At 40.1% G+C, this 21,336-nt stretch overlaps 1 protein-coding gene across 3 annotated transcripts in view; it reads left to right on the top strand.

The window, feature by feature from the left end:
* The window catches only part of ABLIM1 (actin binding LIM protein 1), a 188,987-nt gene that overhangs the window by 157,830 nt on the left and 9,821 nt on the right, over positions 1 to 21,336 (top strand). For 2 of the 3 annotated variants that reach the window (XM_058028980.1, XM_058028978.1), the window contains 10 exons: positions 1,984 to 2,019; positions 3,248 to 3,377; positions 5,624 to 5,737; positions 11,944 to 12,048; positions 14,314 to 14,361; positions 16,758 to 16,898; positions 18,608 to 18,699; positions 18,852 to 18,948; positions 20,269 to 20,330; positions 20,637 to 20,697. In XM_058028980.1, the coding sequence (XP_057884963.1) occupies positions 1,984 to 2,019; positions 3,248 to 3,377; positions 5,624 to 5,737; positions 11,944 to 12,048; positions 14,314 to 14,361; positions 16,758 to 16,898; positions 18,608 to 18,699; positions 18,852 to 18,948; positions 20,269 to 20,330; positions 20,637 to 20,697 (886 nt within the window). The remainder of the gene's footprint in view (positions 1 to 1,983; positions 2,020 to 3,247; positions 3,378 to 5,623; positions 5,738 to 11,943; positions 12,049 to 14,313; positions 14,362 to 16,757; positions 16,899 to 18,607; positions 18,700 to 18,851; positions 18,949 to 20,268; positions 20,331 to 20,636; positions 20,698 to 21,336) is intronic. The other variant, XM_058028979.1, reaches the window with a different exon arrangement.

The following is a 21,336-nucleotide window of genomic DNA, read 5'->3' as shown; positions in this document are numbered from 1 at the left end:
TAGATGAAAAAATGACCTATGTGGCTTCAGGTATTAGAGGAGACTCTCAGATCATAAAGGAATAGAGAATTGAGACTTTTGCAGTAGAAATTTTTATATAAGTTTGGTCAGAAGAAGCCCTCTGCCTCTTCCCTTTCCCTTTCCCCTTCCCCTTCTGGAGCCCTCACTGTATTTCCACTGGCCTGCTGTTCTGGGATTGAGCTGCTTTTCTCACTCACCTGCCCAGTGTTTGAAACTAATCATAGTGTGGCCTTCTGTGATAGACCAGGTTTTGAAGGACCTGGAAAAGCAAACATTCCTTGGCAGCCTTCGAATTTGAGATCTGACAGTTCACCTGTGCATGATGAAACACTAAATTGGCTGCAGAGTGAGCTTCCATTTCCCAAAAAGCCACGTCAGCTAGTGATGGAGTAAAAATACATGGAAGGAAAAATACCTGGATTCAGCATGCTACTTTCTGGGCTGCCTTCCCAGTCTTAGATTCCTGTGACTACCTTTTACTGTAGCCATTACCTCAGAATCCAGGTAACCCCAGCAGATGATAGAAATTAATTCATGTAGAGTAACACATTAATTGCTAGGAGAAAAATGTGAGAATGCACCTCACAAGTTGTGCTTTTTTCATTCATATTGAAAGTTTTAGGTTAGCTCTCAGTTTTTGTAGAGAATGTTGTTCCAAAGCAAGGAGGAAGGTGGAGCAAAGTTTTTACAGCTGCTGGTGTTAGATGATAGGAATTAGGAAAATAGGAATATAAAATATTTTCAAGACTTTGATGGAAAGTAGCAAAAGCAGTTTTAAACAGCTTTATGGAAATTTGCTGAAAAGGAGTTGTTATCTATCCAGTAAAAAATGTTGTTCCTTTGTTTGGATACTCAGCATTCCCAGTGTCACCAGCTCCATGAGAGTGAATGGTCTCTCAGTCCAAAATTTATGGATATTTACCAGCTGGATATTTATTACCAGAAACTGCATACATTTTACACTACTGCTGTTGTACATTAGTGTAGTAGTTGGACCAGAATCAGCAGTTTTGCTTCTGAGATATTATCTTAATAGCTATAACATTCTATAATTGGGGTCTTATTTAAAAGCATAATCTCTTGCCCAGTTTACTATGACAAATAATATTGAAGTTTTGTGCACAAAGGAAATAATTAAATCTTGATCTCCCAGCTTCAAATTTCCTGGTGGTTGAAGAGCACATAACTAGTAATTACACATAGCTTTTATTCTTGTTTGTACCATCAGCATATGCATAATCATATGTTTCTTCTAAAGGCGTTTCTTGCCTCAGTTTCCTTATGTGTTACAGAAACTTTTCATAATATTGTGCATATTTCTGCCCACTGGCCTTTGTGCAGTTCTTTCAATACACATGCTTGTAATTCCTGTCTGTTCTCCTTACGTAACCATGGAGCAACACAGAGATTTAAAGGAGGTCACATCAAAGAAATGTTGATGACAACTACGTGCTCCTTTGCATGGGTATGAAATGTAAGGCCTTGGGGAAAAGCACATTTTTGCCAGAGTGTGTGCGTTGGAGGGAAAACATGCTTCATCCTGAAAGATACTCTGATTTTCCATGCAAAAGCTCTGAGTTAAGTTTATTTACTTTTGATTTCCATTTTAAAGAATTCTTCATGACAGGCATGGTTGTTAAATTAATAACTCTTTCTGATTTTGATCTTTACAGCTATGTTTTAATTACCACAGTGATTAGATGGCTAAGATGATCTTGCATGGTACTTGACTGAATTAATCACACTTAAAAAGATTCTCCCAGAAACTTTAAACGTCAATGATTTATGGACCAGTCCCTGAGCCACGTGGAAAAAGCAGGTTTCAGTGCTGGAATGGTCTCAATAATTTCTGCATTGCCACTTTACACTGTCATATGTCAGAGTACCTGCAGCAATGTTTAGATTACCATTTTCTGGCCCAGCATATGCAATATTTCATAACCTTATTTTTTGTCTTTGCAGTCTCCAAGGACTTTATCACCCACCCCTTCTGCAGAAGTAAGTTTGGTGGAACCTTTGGGGGCAGTGTCCTTCTGTGATTAGAATCATACCCTCGAGCCAGTGCAGGCATTGGGTTTCTTGTCAGTCAGATCCATCTGTGTTTGCCACACAGGCATGTTTTCTCAATGTAGAAACTTAACAAATATTATTTCTAAGAAGGAAACACGAAGCTCGTATTGTACAAGAAGTGAAGCTGCCGCTCCTCCCACTAAAGCAGAGCCCTTTGTCCAGCAGGTGTCACTTGTGGTGCATTCCTGCTCCTCGTGGCACAGGCAGATTCAGGTCTCGGGAGCTGCAGGATTTACAGCAGATAAAATACTGCTCTAAGCATCCAAATAACCCGTGTTTGCTGCTGAAACATTTGCAGTTTTCTCTTGAAGAAAACATAACTATGGTCTGGTTTGGTTTTGCTTTGCCAGAGGAGTGAGTTTGAACATCTTAATTATATGGAAGAGTTGGGAAGTCATTTGTCAGGATACAATCGATGCCCTTGCAGAATCATCATCATTGCATTATCCTATTGCTTATTTGCAACATAAAAGCTGCACTTATCGCTACTAGTTAAAAATAAAGGGACTGTAAATTTCTTGTAAATCTTCATGCATTCATCAGTCCTTTCCCTTTTGTCCTGGTTTAGTTTGCTTCATGGAGGGGTGGGGGTGAGGATGTAGTTTGTTTTTTGGTTTTTGTGTTTGTTTCTTTTATTGGCTTTTGTACCCCCAGGAAACCAGGTAAACTGAATTTTGCTGTACAAGGTGTCATGTTTTCAGATGCATGGGGAATCTGATTTGGATATAAATACCTGCTGATACAGCTGGTGACACATGGTCAGTTTAGCCACAGAGAGCTCTGTGCTGCAGCTCTTGAATTCTTGCTGCTCTCCAAGCTCCATTAGCTTGCTGATGGCCAGTTGATGTGTCTTGTGCAGGACACTGCAGGACACACATGCTCTGGATGCAGCTTCCCTTATGGACTCAGGGAACATGGGCAAATCTAGGATTGTTACAGAGCTTAATAGAAATTACAGGTTCCGACTCTTCCACGACTGAATTCTGACTGTAAAAATGGGTTGGAGCAGATCCTTGGTAATGAAGTAGGTTGAAAGCTTAAGGGATGTTGCTATTTCAGTCGCTTCTGCTGATGCCTTCAGATCCACAGAACTTAAGTGCTGCCAAAAATGTGTTCTGTGCACTTCCATTTACCAGTGGCTGCCTCTGTCCTGCAGGGCTACCAGGACGTTCGGGACCGCATGATTCACAGGTCCACCAGCCAGGGCTCCATCAACTCTCCCGTGTACAGCCGCCACAGCTACACCCCCACCATGTCACGTTCCCCCCAGCACTTCCACAGACCTGGTAAGGCCAACTGCATTGCAGATCCATGCAATAATATTGTTTCTTTGCTATGCTGCTCAGTGGTGCAGTGAAGCACTTCTTTCTCTTAGAAGTGGAAGTTTCGGGTTGAAGAATTGTTGTGTATTTTAATGTCTCGTTTTCTACCTGGTTTTTTGTTCTGGATTGACATAGTCTTTTGCACTAGGCTGTTTCTTGTATCATAAATATTCATCTTCTGGTTTTGTTTCAAATCAAATCTTTTAAATATTTGTATGCTTCTGTAAGCAAGCAAAAATTTGCAGCAGTGAATCACAAAGTTCATTCTGGAATTTGGGAAAAGTATCACATATTGGAAACAAAAATTATGGCTTGACTGTACAGAAGTTAGTAATTTAGGTTTATTCTCTTGTAAAAAATTCCTTTAAAGCTTGGTGCAGCCATAGAATCTCATATTCAGAAGCAAAACACCCATATGTTCCAAATTGCTTGTAATTTTTTAAGACATGGACTCAGAAGGTCTCTTTTTAATTAAAGCTGTAGGCAATTGCCTGGGAACACTTGAAAACATACTTTATTTTCTGGTTTAGCAGTACAGTAAAGAAAATGTACAGGTCATTCAGGTTCCCAGTGCCTTCAAAATTACTGGTTGTGTATCTAAAAGCAAGATATGAAAATGAGCTATTCATCCACACCCAAAATGCATAAAAATGTATATGGCTAAATGCTACTCATTGAAGACTTTTCAAGACTGATTTTTTTGTGTATGGTAATGAATTAAATCTTTGTGATCTGTTTTTGAATTAATTGATACAATTGCATGGTTTCATCTTCGTTGGTGATTACAGCTGAACAGTTGGGATGCCAAAAGCCCATATGCAATAGGAGCTGCATTTTTAAAATTAAAGATTTATAATAGAGCCACCACTGTGGAACTTGAATGCTGTAGCCATTTCCTAGAGGGGGTGGGCTGAAAGCAGCCAATTGTGTCTGTCAGTGAATGCCTTATTTAAGGGACCCAAGGGAGGTGGGACAGAAGCAAATTGTGTCTGATACTTGGTGCTGACAACATGACTGTGTTTTAAGATGACGTTACAACTGAAACTGAAAGAGACTTGAAAACATGAAAAAGCTGCAAACTTCTGTCCCTTGGTTCTCCATGTCTGAGGGGATTTTTCCATTTTTATCTGTTGTCTCAGGGATATGAACAAATCCAGGCCCTATTCCAGACTTGACTGTGATTGAGTTTTACTGTCTGTGTTCAGTCAAAGGCCTTCCCCAGAAGCAATCTCTGTTTATGTAACTCTTGTGATGGGCAGATGAGCTCAAGCCAGACTTGTGAGCCAATGTAAAATCTTCCAAAGTCCACAGCCTGAAGGGTTTTCTGGAGAGATATTTGTTCAAACTTATCTATGTTCAGATGATCTCATCTTGGGCTCACCTGTTACTGATCCTCATATGACACAGAAGTAATTCTGTATATTTTGTCATTTGATGTTTCCTACCCTATTTTGGGGTAATTGTTGAAGCTACTTTAATAATTTTCCTACAGTAATTATTTATTGAATAATAGCACAAACATATATATTTTTTCCTCCTAATAGTAATTATTTTCACCATACTATTTTGCAAGAATAATTTCTCTCTGAATACACCCAGTGGCCCCAGATCACTTCTCTTTTGCTCCCAGCTAGCCCTTGAGAGAGAAGTGAACTGCTGTACTGACGTTGTCAGGATAAGGTTCTTCAAAAATCAAGTGCTACAAATTCTGAAAAAGTTTGCAGCCTTTTCCTCCCCTGGTGCCCTAGCTGATGTTGGCAGCATTTTTGGAATGTCTTAAAACAATAGAAAACAGCTTGCATGCCTCTTGACTGACATTTTTTGGTCAGGCACTTTTTAAACCAGCTGCTTTCTTAACTAATTGAGCGTCAACGTTTGTGATGTTTGCATGCTGGTAGCAGGCTACTTTCTGGTAACAAGGCATTGCTCAGAAGCTCATTAAGCCAATGATGTTATGCTAAATTAGCCATGCAGTTCAAGCCTAAGCCTCTCTTCTAACACTTCCTGTAATTTTGTCGTAACATTTACGGGCCCTTTGGTGCGTCTTTAACCGTTCTGTTGTTTTCTTTTCTCCTTCCTTCTTTCCAGAATCCTAATTGTTCAATGCCTTTTTTTTCCTCCTGCTTCCTTCGAAGCCTCCTTCCCTGCCTGTCTCTTATTGCTTTTCTTTGTCTCCGTTCTGTCCTGCCCCTGCCTGCCCGTGGCCGCAGAGCTGCTGGCTCTGGGCGCGCGGCGCGTGGCACCCCCGCGCTCCAGCGGCCCCGCGCTCCATGACTCCCGCCCCAACTCCCCATTCCGACACCACTTCATCCCCCATGCCAAAGGTAAGGAGCCAGGCCTCTCTCCAGGGAGTACCCTCCACCTGGAGACCTGTTGGCGCTCTGGCAGAGCTGTGAAGGCGTGGCTCTGGGAGGTCGCCGATGGCTGTGTAGCTGAGCATGCCTCGAAATGTGCTGCTGCACTCAGAGCTACGTTTAGAATAGACATAATGTCCTTTTTCTGGAGGAAATATGTCATTTCTAAGGGCCCTAGTTGAAGAGTCACCAAGCTTTTACCTGGTAGAAATACACAGAGAAGCATTGTCATTTATTGCTCAGAACCTGTATGTACCGAATTTAGCTTCTTTCTAAAGCAGTCCACAACAATCCCTTCAGCAGGTAGTTTATCAAATTTAATTATTACTACCCCATTCTTAAAGCGTGCAGTGAAAATTTGGTTAGTTTATCAAATTTAATTATTACCGCCCCATTCTTAAAATGTGCAGTGAAAATTTGGTTAGTTAGTTTATCAAATTTAATTATTACCGCCCCATTTTTAAAACATGCAGTGAAAATTTGGTTAGTTTGTTTATCAAATTGAATTATTACCGCCCCATTCTTAAAACGTGCAGTGAAAATTTGGTTAGTTAGTTTATCAAATTTAATTACTACCGCCCCATTCTTAAAACGTGCAGTGAAAATTTGGTTAGTTAGTTTATCAAATTTAATTATTACCGCCCCATTTTTAAAACATGCAGTGAAATTTTGGTTAGTTTGTTATCAAATTGAATTATTACTGCCCCATTCTTAAAACATGCAGTGAAAATTTGATTACAGCAATGCCTGAATGAGGGCAAGGTGATCAAAACTATGAAGAAGGGAGAAAAAGAGATTATATAAGGATCAATGGCAAAAAGGAACTTAATCTTTGTTATTCACCTTGGCAATTATTAGGGCCCAACAAAATAAAATTAAAATCTCTAGGCCTCTCCTCAACTAAGGCAAATCAGCAGGCTCTGCTGAAGGCAGTAGCACTGCAAGGATTTACATTATTTGAGAATCTGGTCTTTTTTTCAATCTTTTACTTTCCATGGTTTGAGTTGGAGGAGGATTCTTCTTTCACTGTGTCCCTTCAAGGGACTCATTTAGCTCAGTAATCTTTTAATTTTGTTTCTTGCTTTTTATGAATGTGGTTTTACTCTGAGTTTTATTGGAGTACTTGGCTGGGCCATCTCTTCTGTTTTGGGGGAGAAGGTCATAGCTTATATCACCTACAAGAGCTCAGAAAGACAAAGCTGAGTAAATTGAACGTAGATTCCAATCTGGCACCAATAATTATTATAGATATTCATAAACTGGAGATAATCAAAAGCAGTTGCAAGAAAGTTGTTGCCATGAAGTTTCAAGAAATATTAATAGATCTCAGCATCACAGCTCTTTAAGCATTCAGATAACCACCACTAATTTTACTCTTGCCTTTTTTAAGATTATTTTTGATAATCTGCACTGTCCACTTTTCTACTCTGTCTCTATTTCTAAAAAAATCTCACTTAAAAAGATTGGGACCCTTAAAAATAGCTATACTGCTCATTTCCGCATGCAGTTAATTCATAGTCCTTGCAATTTCAACATTTCTTTGCTGTAAATACAAATAAATGCTCACACTCTTTCAGGTGGCATTTTCATTCTTTTTCTGTTGAGAAAATAGCTTCTTCAACAGATAAATGAGAAGAACTATTGGAAATCCATGCTTATTGTTTTCAGATTGCAAAGAATCGCCTTGGTATGTAGTTCAGGTATCTTTCTCAGTTATTGTTAGAGAAGGCCAAGTGGGATTGCAAGTGCTGTAGACAGAGAAGGGGAGGATGGTTTTTATCAGGTGTGTCCTGAAGGATGTTGTAGGAATCCTCACTTTTCAGAAGGCCTGGACAGCATTTATGTGTCATAACTCAGCCAAGCTGCTGAAAGCTCAAATTCATAGCACTGTGACAGAAGAGGCATGTGATCTTTTTACTGGCTCAGCCTTTCTCACTTGTACTTTTAGCAAGAAGGTGACCTTGATGTTGGTTTGTAAGAAAGATTTCACAAAACAATAACTTATGGGGTTTTTCCCTTTGGGAGTCAGAAAACACAGATCATGTCAAAACTCCTTTGGTAAAGGGGCATGATTTCCCAGTAGCATAATAATAACTGAAGTGTCATATGGCACATTACACCTGTGTTATTTTGTATACTCAGGCCAGAAAAGAAGACATTTAGACCAGTTTCGGTGTGTTTTCATACAACATAAGGCTTAAAGAAGCCTACTGATTAAACCTCATAAACACAGCCAAAAGTAAAGAAATTGGAGGAGTGAAAGGGGCTAAAGACGCCTTAGAGTGAGAGTTTGTTGATGTAACGTATATGCTGAAAAAGCTGGAAGAGTGTGTAATATACATCAGCTTAGACTTCATTTAATCTAATTTGGACTCTCCATTGAATTTGGTCTTGTCTCAATAAAGCACTGTCTTTGCTATGAAAGAATCAAAACAAGTCCACGAATGAAAGAAACCCTGACCCTTCTGAAATCAGAGACAAAACCCTCATTGAGAGCCAGGATTTCATCTTGCATGCCTAGAATTTTTCAGAGGCATTCAAGAATACTGCAAAGCCCCCATATGATTTCCATGTAAAAGGGTTCCAAAGTAATATGTATTCCTTTGCTCACAGACCTTCCCATGAAGAGTCTACCAAACTTCATAGAGAATTTGGACCTTGGTTTTCATAGGTTCCCTCTTTCCTTCCCTGAGGCAGGTCCCTGAAATCAAATGCTTTCTGTACCTGGTGACTGTTTCCAGGGTTTTGTGGATGCAGGTGAAAGTTCTGCTCTGGAAAACAGTTGAGTATTTGCTTTTCAATGATTTTCAGGTTTTTATGTGAAATAATGGGTACACATGTGGACAAGAGGATGTATGATAGCTTGACAAAACCTGAACAGGAGTAAGGGTTTCAGGTATTTATGAGCTTGTTTTCCTATGTCTACTCAGAAGTAGAGCAACTAAACTGGAACCTGACAGAAGGCTCAGTGTTGGTTGCAGGTTGACAGAAGGCTCAGTGTTGGTTGCATATGGGTTTTTTGGCCTGATTCTGTGAGCTGAGCTTGTGAATCCCACAGTGAGCCCAGTGGTGAGCCCTTCAGAAGGCAGCAGGGACCTGCATTACACTGGGCTGTGTGTGGGCAAGCAGTTCTATTCCTGGCTGTTAGGGCAGCTTGCCTAACAAATTCAGCTATAGAAAATAATTACCTGATGGAGCAAAGAGAATGAAAGTGAAAAAAGCCTCTGAATTTCCCTTTTGCTGTGCTGTAGTGATTGATTTTTACATTAAGCTTGTTCCATTATCTCTTTAACATTCCCCCACCTACACACAGACATATTCAACTTCATGACAAGGGTGTGAGAATTAGTTCTTTCTACAGTGTTGGTGAACTGGAGTGCTCTTGTTGCTTTGGGGAGTTAAGAGTAGTTACAGCATATCTGCAACAGTAAGAGCCATTTCTGTGCAGGCAAGGAACCCAGATTTATTGAGTTTTTATGAAAAGCTGCAAGCAGGCTGTCCATGAGGCCCTGGGAGACAGGTAGAGGCAGCCAGGAGCTCTGCTTTCCTCTGTGCACGTGCACATTCTGCAGAAGTTGGCACTGCTTCCATAAATTGTGAGTGGTTTTGCAGCTGCATCCCAAGCACTTAAGCCTCGTTACGAGAGTGGGCTCCTCAGGGATGGCCTAATGGGAATCTAAGTGGATGTACCATTCCTTCTGGAACAGATTGGAGGCAATGAGGCTGCCATCCTAGGAAGTGTGAAGGGGAGTTATTTGTTGCCACTAGCAGGAGTCATTAGGTACAACAGGAAATAGAAGCCAGCAGGGGCATCTGTAAAGCATCACCTTCAGGATGATACCACAGTAACTCTCTGCCTGGTGCTGGGTGCATTGTACGACGTGTCCCGTATTCTCTGGACAAATTATCTGTGTCCCTGATGCAAGACCAGCCAGCATGCATGTATGGGTGTGAGCACACTTATCTGGGTCTAGAGGCAGAGAGGGGTCTAAGAAGGGTTTCCTCCCTGTATTTGTAGTGTTGGTGATAGAAGCATTGCAAATTGAACATGCACACATGTAGTCTACCAGTTCCCAATAGGTAAAATGTATTTGTGACTCCTCTATTGAGACAAGTCCACAGGTCAATAAATCCCTTTTGGTTTTTTTCTTCCATTGAGTATAATTGCCAAAGAAAGCAAAAAGGCAGTGACAGGTTCTCTATAAACAACTAACTGTATCTCAAGACATATTAATATTGATGGGTTTTTCCCTTACAAAACAATGATTTGCTGAAAAGTAACTCATAATTTCTCAGTAGAATCAAGAGACCTGAGTAAAATCAAGTGAAGTGTTTCACCATCACAATATCTCAGAGGGTGGGGAAGTAGAACACAATATTGGCATTGCTAAGTAAAGGGCCATAGATTGAGATAAACAATAATGTTTAACTAATCATTCATGCTGCTTTTCAGAGGTAGCCCTTACTGTTACCCAGCCAGAAGTTCAGCATCACTGCATCAAGAATAGAAAACCACCATCAACACATGTGGTTGAGAGAGCATCATGTCATTTAAGGCTGAAATGTCAGAGTGATAAATACAGAATTTGTACATGCATTCTTCTGGACAAATTTTGTATATCCAAGCCCCCTGAACTGTCCATGCAATTTTTAAGGCATTCATATGCAGTGGGTTAACTTGTATACTGGCTGAAACCTCTGGGGCACATCTCAGCAAGGTTTGTAAAAGAGCTTTTTTTTATCTCCTTTAGGGCCTTTTAGATTGGTAGATGACTGTTCAAGTAAAAGAGGATTTAATGTATAAATTGTCAAGAAAACTTCTTTTTTCCTTCTCCCACACCTATTTCCCCACTCCAAATAGATAAATAGTGTGCTGAGTCTTAAGGTTTTGGGTCCTCTAACAGGATGTAGAAAACAGGCTTGAATTTTTTTTCCTATGTTTTATCGCCCTTCTGTATTTATTATCATTCCCTCCTCTGCCCTCCATTTTTCCCCTGCTTTTTTAATCAACATTTCTAGGATTTTTTAAGCCCTTGTGCATACTTTAAAAATGGAAGGGATTTGATGTTCCCCTACTCTTCACTGCTGGGGTCACCCCCACCCATGTGAAATAAGCACCTGTGAAGATGGTTTTTATTTGTGTAAGTTTGCTCTAGTTTGAAGAATGGTACAATAAAAGAGGCAGCTGCATTCTTTCAAGGTACACACACAGAGATGTGAATGGATGTCTGGCTGTTAAGTCTTGATACTTGGGGTCCACCATCGTGGTTGTGCAGCAGCCCTGACTCCCTGACAAGGCACAGAAACTTTCAGGGCTGTTGGATTGATGTGCTGCATTGTCAGGAGGCAGAGGGTAAGAGTAATCCCCAGTAAGAGTAATCCTACAAATGGCACAAACTGTGTGTGCAAACTAGAGCTGAGATTTATAGGTCCTAGATTCAGCTTTGCTAAATTAGCAGTGGTGAAGTATTGTCATCAGAACCAAATTTGGCACTGACAGAGATTTGGAGTGTCACGAACAAGGTGTGTACAGCCAGCAGATGGGCTGCACTGCTTTACAAATTATTTTGCCATATCAGAATTTTCCTAAACCAATGAAAGAGTGTTTGTGGAACAGTTATGCCTTTTGATATGGACCAAGTGACCTAACAGCTATTTTCTGTTTCTGGTTTCTGTAGACTTTTGGTTTAGTGAACTGTAGTAACTGCCAGCATCTGCTTCTTTCTGCTTTGGGTTTGCATATCAACTACTCTGCTCCATATTTGCACCTTTTAATTCCAAATATTAATCTCTGTACTAAAAAATCATTGCCAAGTAACCTTCCATTCTTCTTTTCTGACCTGCCCATCTAATCACCAGCTACGAGCGCACAGCTCCTGCCTGCATGCCGTCAGAATGAGTCTGAGCTGCTCAAACCTCAGCTCCAGCCTGAACAAGAATTTTTGTCTCTGCAGGAATATCAGGGGGGAAAAAAAATTCACCAGGGCTACTACCAGCTCTCCTTATTGTTTGTATTTATACTTTTGGTTCAACTTCTTTTCTCCTTGGAGGTTTTGATTCCACCGGTTTTGTTTGGGTTTGATTGGGCTTGCCTTTTTTTTTTTTTTTTTTTTAATTTTTTTTTTTATTATTGCTCTCCCTCTTCTCATTTTGTTTTCTCCATTCTTTCATTGGAGGCAATGAGCCGTCCAGCGGTCGGAACTCCCCTGTCCCCTATCGGCCTGACAGTCGCCCTCTCACTCCAACTTACGCTCAGGCCCCTAAACATTTCCATGTTCCAGGTAGGAGCTGGCACTGTGTGTGTCTCGCTGTCCTGTCACAGTGTAGAATGTAGCCTTTGTAACTCCTGTCTTGTCTCCATCCTTTCACACCGTTTGCCATGGGTTGCACCCTCAGCATTTGGAACTGCTTCTGGCCTTGCTGAGAGGAGTAGTGCCTTAAGGAACGTAGGGGTTTATTGTGATTTTTGGGATTTTTACATATTCTCTTGGTCAAGTGTTTCACTCTTAGAATGCTTCATTTTTCAGGGTTTTTTGATGGCCTGTGAGCTGTATATGAATTATGTCGGGCTCGGTTTTTCTCCCATCTGCACCAGCATAGGTCTGCTAATTTCAGAGGAGTTAGTTTTGAGTTACATGCAGAAAAGAGGTGGCCAGTGAGCCATTCCATATATTGTTCATTCAGATTGTTGTGGCTTGTTTCAGTTTTGAACACAGCAATTCTAGTTTAGTGTCCTTTTCTTTTTAAAGCAGGTGAGGTTGTTTTCTTGTTCTGTGCAATGGCTTGGTGTCCTCTCAGGGAGTCCTGCAGATCCAGAAGGATATGTGTGCATTAGGATGTCCTTCCTACAGAGAGCAGTCTCTATTTTGAAGTGAGCTCTGCAGTTGTTCCAGCACCTGAGAAGACCATATGTCTTGGATTTTGATGGGATGTCCCTACAGTTTGGACATGGATCTGGCTGCCTCAGCACTAGCTGAAAGCCTTGTTCTATCCAGTTATTTTCAGATTCCCTTCAGCCTGCCAGAATTACTGCCCTTCCTCCTCTCCTCCAGTCTGGCAGATAAACAGTTTGTGCACCCCCTTCCAGTGAGGGTGACCTGGCTTGGCTGAGGTTGGCTCTTTAACCGCTTAAGCTCACCTGGCTCTCGGTGCCTCACTAAACTCAAGCCTAATTGCATGAATAGCTGTGAGCAGTGACCTGGAGCATGGTGTGGGAGCTCTCCTCGCCAGCTGGGGCCCTGCAGCCACGGAAGGAGCTGTGCTCCCATCCTCCCTGCAGCTCTCTGGGTCCATGTGTGTGCAGAAGGACTGCATGACTGCCCTTGAAATGTTCCTCCCTGTTTGCTCCTCAAGTGACCATAACAGATCCCACACAGGAATGAAGTACCACAGCCTTTCTGTGCAGTGAGTTTGCCTGTTTGTTTAAGGATGTAGGGTTCTGCAGAGTAAGATTTGCCTCTGTTTCAATAGATTTTTAAGTTTAACTTTCCTTAACACCAAAGGCAAAGTTGTCTCCTGTAACACTTTAATTGGATCTGTGATACAGCACATGTGTTTCTGAAATTCCTTTTCATCTTTCACTCTAATGTAACTGAAAACTTTTTTCAGGCAGCATAAAGTAGCAAAATGGGTTTCTGACATTAATTTTCTAGCTCCCTGTAGTTCAATTTGCTCTTCTAATAAGATTTTGGCACATTTTTGCACTGTAGTGCTGATTTTGGATTAGCTTTTGTACTTGTAGCTGTGCTGAATACATGAAATGTTGGCTGGGGTGGGAAGGTAGTTTAGAACAAAATGGTTCCTGTCCTAGATTATTATTTGGAAAAATATAGTATCATTTAGACATGCTGTAGATTTTACTGCTTTAGACTTCTGGGAAGTGGTTTTATTCTGATTTACATAGGTAACATGCAATATGGTGGGCCTCATATAAAAAAATTACAGAAAAAAGAAAGAAAATCTGTCCTTATGGTTTGAGAATTAGTAGCATATCAGTGAACACTGCATAAAGAATTCCTTTCACTCAGTGAAGTGTGGCTGTTGTTGCCTGTTCAAAGTAGTGTCCTAGGTGGCTATTTTGTTCTCTGGATTTTGAAGTGAATTGTAGGCTCACTGCATTCTCCTCTGTTCAATCCAGCCAGTCAGTTGGAAAGGAAATTGAGCTGTTCTGACTGAAGCACAATTTTCCACAGAAGTTATTTGGGGTAGTTTTCCCCAAATGGCTTGTATCCTCACCATTGAAATGTCTTGCCTGCTTACATTTCTTCTCTTTTATCCCACTTTAAAACTGAGGGTTCATGAGTTGATGCATCCACATGTTACAGAATCAGCTCCAAAGGACTTCATACCACATGTCTTTGACTTTTCACTTGTTCCTATGTTTTCTTTTCTTTAAATAATCTGGTTTTGTATAATACTAGAAATAGATTTCTGGCTTTTTCTTGTGCTACATCCTATATTTGGTCTATCTATTGCTTTAGTGGTTATCTTTATGTACAACTGAAGTAGTTTTCACATTCCCTTTTCTCTGTTTCTTAATGTCACAGATCAAGGCGTCAACATTTACAGGAAACCGCCCATCTACAAACAACACGGTAAATGACCTTTCCCTTTTTATTTCAAAATTGGAGTGTCAACTGAATTTAAAAATGTGCAGTTTGTGAAAAGCATTCAGTTTTTGCTTTGCAAGCATAAAAATTTAGTAGTTCAAGCTTGAAATGGCTGTAATTGCATGTCCTGGAAAGTGATTCTGTTTTAAGGCCTGTTGTTTCATTTGGATTATATGGTTAATGTTGCCGTGTGGATATTAATGGCAAAATTGCTATTAGCTGAGATTTTGCTGTTTGCATTATGATAACTTCCAGCATTTCTCTTCTTTAAGCTTTTATTTTAAGAGTACAGGTACTGGTCATGTTAAAATGAATTAACAGCAGACAGATCTCTGACAGTGACTTCACAAAATATCCCTATTTTGTGAAGTCATTTTGTGTACAATAATTTCTTTCTGCAACAAAGATGGAGATGTTATAATCAGACTGAAATTCCAAATGTACCTTTAATGTGGTTTTAAATAAAAATCTTTAATTAGTGAAGATATTATAGGTGACTTATCAGTGACAGGTCTAATTTGACTCTCAGCCATGTGATGCAGCTCAGGTAGTTTGCTGTACTTGTTTTTCCAGGTGTTTGGGTTCTGAGTTGGACAGCAGTGTTAGTGCTCTGAGCTTTCTGGTGTTGGTGTTGTCATAGCAAGTCTGAAATGACAGTGATGGCAGAAGCCCACAGCCTTGCCTGTCTTTAGTCCCACAGGGGAAGGCTGCATTTTAAAGGAGTGTGTTCACTCTTACAAGGAACATTGTAAAGGAATCATCATGAAGGAGTGTTTTCACTCTTATAAGGAATATTATAAAGGAATCATCATGAAGGAGTTTACTCTTCCCTCCTGCTGTGAACAGACAGGAGATGGCTTAGGAGATGGCTTTTATTTACCTCAGTGAAAGACAGATGACTCCTCTTTGTAGACTCTGAATTTTCATCCCTTTGCAGATGTTTTATCCAGTGAAATGTATTTAGGGTTAAGTAGCAAATCAGCAGCACTGCAGGGCTTAGATGAACAGCTGGCTGAGAGCCAGTGAGCTGGGGTGAGCAGGAAAGCCCACAAGTGCATTCTATAGTCAGGAGGTGAGCACTGCAGATTACACTGCTCTGCTATCACATCAGGGTCTTCCTCTCTTTCTTTTTTAAGTTTCAAACCTTAAGCTCATTTTGAAAAAAAGTCTTAACATTGTTTCTGTTTATTTTTATGGTTTTAATGTATCTCCTCACCTCCCATTAACATGTGAATGTTTAACCACTGACATCACCAATTCTAATACGTAAGTACTGTTTGAAGTCATGCTTCTGTAAACTCTGACCAGCTCCCTCCATGCCTGCAGTTATGCTTAGAGTTTTCCAATCATCAGCTGCTCAGAATTCCCAATGATATCTAACATTGATGTTGCTTAACTGCCTGGAATGTGTTGGAGGAGCAACACAGTGCTTCACTTTGTTAAAAAATATCTTTCTGTTAAAAAAAAAAAAAAAAAAGGAAAGAAAATTCTGGAACTGTTGCTACTGATACAATAGCCTCATATAAGCAAAGGTGATTTGAGCTAACACATTTTCCAGCTCAGAGTTAGTTAAGGTTGGGTTTAATGTACACTGAATCCTATTAGATGATTTTTAAAAATATTTTTACTGTCAAGAAGAGAAAACCATAATGCATATCCTCACATGCTTTTACAAGGCTTTGGCTTAAAATGGAATTAAAGTGGAAGCCCCACTACCAAGCTGTTTTGTCGGTGAGGTTCATTGCTTTGCAAGTGCCTTGCCCTGCCAAGTTGATCTTAATGGAGTTCAGTATTTATTAATAAGTTCCTATCTGCTTTTACTACTACTGCATGCTCTAAGCAAGGGCATGCAGCACAAAAAAAATCCCCTAGTTAAATATATTTGTTTCAGGTTTCTTTTCTTGTTTGTTTTGCAGCTTTTCACAGATGAAATAATTAGCACCAGTAATGTTAGGATTTGTGCTGTTACTCTGATCTATTAGTTTGCTTCCCTTAGAGGGAAAACTTATTAGTACATAAATCTGAGTTCATCTTCATAAATAATCAGCTGTCCTCAGGAGATATTGGCAAATACTGCTAGGCTGCATTTTCTCACTCTTGCATAATCATTCTTACACTGTGAAAGCCTAGTAAAATCCAAGGCTGATTTGGGGTTATCTTTGGGGTGGGGATGCGGGAGGAGAGGAAGGTTTGATTCCAGTCTTTTGGCAAGAAAAAGGCCTTGCTTTGCTTCAATCTGCAGTTGGAAAAGCAGAACATGAAAATGTTTGCTTTTGAAAACTAACTTCTTGTAAAGTATGACATTTTGCCAAAATAAGGCTGACTTTGTGCTGCTCCAGATGATTACATAGCTAAGTTCCCTGATTGCCATCTAGATGCAGCTGCCTTGGCAGCACAGAGCAAGTCCTCCGAGGATATCATCAAGTCCTCCAAGTTCCCAGCAGCTCATGCACCAGCACCCAACGAGATACCAAAGATTGAGACTGACCACTGGCCAGGCCCTCCCTCCCTGGCTGCCATAGGTATGGAAACACAAACCATTCATCTCTGCAGCTCCAAAGGTACTGCTGACCAGGGCACACGGACAGGGCAGCTGCCAAAAGGTGGAGGAAAGGTGGTGTCCACCTGATGCTCACCACAAAGTGTAGTTCTGGTGAGACCCCTGAGTGTCTGAGTCTAAAAGTGTTGAATTGCACTGAGTAGAAGAGGCTTTGCCAAAGGACTTTGGGATTGATCACACTGATATTAACCCACAAGCAAATTTTTGAATTCTAGTGCAGTAAATCAAAAAGTGTGGTGTGTCACACAATCCTAACTTCTCTCAGCTATTCTATTTAATCTTTTAGTCCTAAGCTAATAGCAAAAATTCCACAGAAAACATGATTGTTTCCAACCACATGACTAATTTCATGGCAAGAAACAACAACTGAATTGGAACAATTAACAGACTAAATAATTCCTGATTTTCAGAATTACTGTTTCTACAGACTTTGTATTTTTCTTTTGTGTTGTAGCACTACATATACCTTATTTTCTTTTCTTTAATTCATATGTATCATCAATTTAAATTTTTTTCTTTGTATTTTTTCCCTCTGTTGAGTTTTTATTGACTCCTGTAGCATAAAATAGGCAATCTAGCCTAGGTTCATTTCTGAAGTTATGTCTGAACCACTGAGGTGTTGCTTGATTTAGGTCTCTGTGAGGGAGTGTATGGCTTTCTTAACAGTGGGATCTTCACAGGAGTTTTGGGAGAGGAGACACAGGGTGAGGGATCAGAGAGCAACTGAAGGGGCTGCACATGCAGCAGCAGCTTTTTGAAAATGTCCTTTAGTTGGGATTGCAACCTGAAAACATGTAAAGTCCCTGAGTCACAGGAATAACATCAACATACTTGAAGCTCTGTCATCTGCATACTTGAAATGTTTACATACTTTAAACACTGAGTTTGTCTAGCACAGTGTTGGTAAATAACTGTATCAGATAAAGCCCTGTGCAGAAAAAAATAAAACTGCTGTCTAAATGCTTGCAGCAATAGCACATCCTGTCTGTTCATGGGAATGTCCTGGCATCCAGACTGGATCATTTATTAAGAATATTCAAGAAAATAAAAATTATTCAATAAAAACTAAGGAATTAAAATGTAGAACACTTGTGCCTACAAGTGTTCTACATTTTAATTCCTTAGTTTATTTTAGCTCTATCCAATGGATCAAATTAATTTACTTCATTTTAGACTAAAACCAATGCCTTGTTTATTTCAAATACGAATGTTTATTTAGGAGACTAATGTAGTTTAATTTTCCATTTGAAATGTTAATTCAGACTCTGTTAATGCTTCTCTGGGTCTAGATAAAAGAGTAAATGTAAATTAGACTTTAGGTTTTCAGCTATGATCCAGTTGCTGCTGTTATTGAACCCATGTTTCCAGTACTCCTTCCTCTATTAGGGTCAATCATGACTTTTGTCTTGAGGACTATTCCTTGGTTTGGAACTTGTGTGTAGTTTAAGTTCTTGTTTAGTTTATAACAAGCCTGATAAGCACAGGACAGGCTACCCAAGTGAGTTTTATTAAGAAGGAATTTTGAAAAAGTCTTTTGACTTTGCAAGGAAATACTGCTTTGTTTATTCAGCAAATCAAACTGACCAGTTCTGTGAACTAGCATTGAAATCTTGGAGCTGCAGTTGAACTGATGCACAAAGCTCTCTCTGTGCTGTGGTTTTGTGGAAGCAGGAGCTGACATGAGACGCAGATCAAGTGGAAGGGAGGAAGATGATGAGGAGCTGCAGAGACGCCGGCAGCTGCAGGAGGAGCAGCTCATGAAGGTGGTTATAAGCTTGTCCTCATGCTGTTTCTGAGCTCCATCCAAAAAGTGCCCCTTTGCTTTCTGTAAGCAAATCCTACCACTGTCTTGCTCAGCTTTATTTTATTGATATGTTTTTGTTTTTGTTTTTTTTTTTTTAATTGCCATTTGTAGCTCAACTCTGGTCTGGGGCAGTTAATATTGAAGGAAGAGATGGAAAAGGAGAGTCGCGGTAGGTCAGCCCTTTCTGCCAGTCGTTACGATTCTCCAGGTAATTCATGGAGGCAATAATCATGAATAACGGGTACAAACACCACAGAATGCACACACCAAGGAGAATACACATATCAAGTAGTGTCCCAGAAGAAAGACAGCTGGGAAAGTCGCTTGATACATGTTTATGTGGTGATCTGCCCTGAAAGAGTGGCCTGATTCATCACCTGGTTTTGTGAGGGGAGGACTGTTGTGGTTGTTTTTTTATTTAAAAGAAATAAGAGGCTGAGGATTTTCAGGCGATTTTGAGGAGAGAGCTGCTTTAATATAGATATAAAGTGGGATGAAGTGTTCAGTCACTCTGGCATCACACACACTAATAGGCTGGGTTATTAAATTACAGCAACACATTTTGCTTACACTGGTGGTTCCTGTCCCTGCTTAGTCTCTTCTCCCAGGAAAAGATATTCAGCATTATTGACCAGTGGGGCTGCATATTCCTAACACAGCCAGTGTTTTGACCTGGGCTGACAGTTTAATTGGGTGTATTTTGTTCCAAAGCAAAAGCACAAAAGCTAACTTAGATTAGTGACTTAGATTCTTTGCCTCGTTGCACGTTTTGACGTATGGCTGTGGCCTTCTCAGATCTCCAGAGAAGGGTTTGGGGGTTTTATTTTACTGTCTTCATTCACCAGCCATTGTAACATAAAAGCTGTACTTTGAGCCAAGAAGAGACAAGATGAGTCTCTCTGGAGTCATCCACTGGAGCAGTTGCCAAGCAAACTAAGATTTCCTTAGGTTCCCTGTTTTATCAGTGTGTTGCCTTGATGGGCTTGAAGAGGATTCCTGTGGCTCTCACTCACTGTCTTTAATTTTTATGGGGCCAGAGTCTACCTGCTCAACTCAAAACTTATGATTTTTTTATTAATCTTAGCACAGGTTGGAGTACTCCTTTATTTGAGATATGTCCATCCCTCTTTGCAGGGATAATCAGTGCCATCATCAGTTCCCTTTTGGAATCAGGGGTGATGCCAAAGCAGATGCCATGGGTGATCCATGAGCGTTATTTTCAATCCAGAGGGTACCACGTTGATTTTGAGCCTGGAAAAATCAGTGTCCCTTGTTAATGGCCTGCCACCAGGGCATGATAAAGCTGTTTGTAACTTACAGAATGTGTGGAAGTTTGTGCTGAGTTTGGGACTGAGTTTCTTAAAGTCAGTGTGTCTCAGTTGGGTGTTTGCTTGGCTCTTTTAACTGTGTCTTTTGTACTAGGTGATTCCTCAAGTGCTCTAGATTTTTATTGATTCCTCAAGTGCTCTAGTTTTTTAGTTTCCATGGGATTTTTTCAGTAAAATATTTTCCCTTCCTCATTCAACAGCACATGCTTCAGCCTCCAAAACCTCTTCTCTCCCTGGGTATGGAAAAAATGGACTTCACAGGGTAAGAAGATGGTGATTTTGAGACGTGAAAGGTGGCTTTAATTATCCATGATATTAGTTTCCATATCAATGGTATTGGATTTTCAGTTTGATAAATGTTTCTTATATAACCACCTGAAGTCACAACAAACCTATTTTCCCCTCCCACAAACTACTTTGTTAAAAAGGCAAAAAAGCAAAGGAAGAAATGTTGTAAAATTGAGGGGGAAATAAAAATATTAAAGCAATTTATTTGTCCCCATGCACCAACCTTCTTGTAAAATCTTGAAGTGTGAATTTATGTTCTGTCCTTCTTTTCCTGTTACAGCCGGTCTCTACGGACTTTGGTCAGTACAATAGTTATGGGGATGTGAGTGGTGCTGTTAGAGGTAAGGATGAGGAGCCTTTTGCAATCTATTAGTAATAAATGTAAAAATGTGATGATGTTTGATCATTTCTGCTGTTTTATATTAAGGCTGGGGATGTGATTACTTTGTATTTGCTCAGTACATTTTAATTTTCTCTGGCAAACTCGATTAACTCAAAGCATTTCAAATACCTGTTAAAAATGTTGGGTTTATTTTGCTAAATCTGTTATGTGGAGTTTATCCTTGTTTATACTTTAGCATTGGATCATATGGAAGGCAAATAACCTGTGCATTATCAGGAATATGAACTGAGTTCTGTGAGTTTTGTGAGTTTTTTTCTGTGAAAATTACCATCAACTGTGCAATCTGGAACAATGTGCCCCAGTGAAGAAAGGGAGATAATGGCCTCTAATCCCCCTTGCTGCTCATGATCTTCACTATGACTTTGAGCAGGATGCAGTACCAGTCAGTGCCAAATAAAAATTGATAATATTATTTGTGAAAGTTACAAAACTTGGAGAGTTAATGAAAAGAACTGCAATACTTGGAGTGTTCGACTCCACGAACAAAGTCCAAAATTAGGAATGTTGCTGGCTTTAGAGAATCAGATAGGATTTTGGAAAAATCAGATATAACAGAAAACAGAGAAGGATTCTGGCA

This window comes from Melospiza georgiana, chromosome 8, assembly GCF_028018845.1.
Source record: "Melospiza georgiana isolate bMelGeo1 chromosome 8, bMelGeo1.pri, whole genome shotgun sequence".
Lineage (NCBI taxonomy): Eukaryota > Metazoa > Chordata > Aves > Passeriformes > Passerellidae > Melospiza > Melospiza georgiana.
Note: the sequence above shows the minus strand (reverse complement) of the source record. Positions and strands in the feature narration are given on the sequence as shown.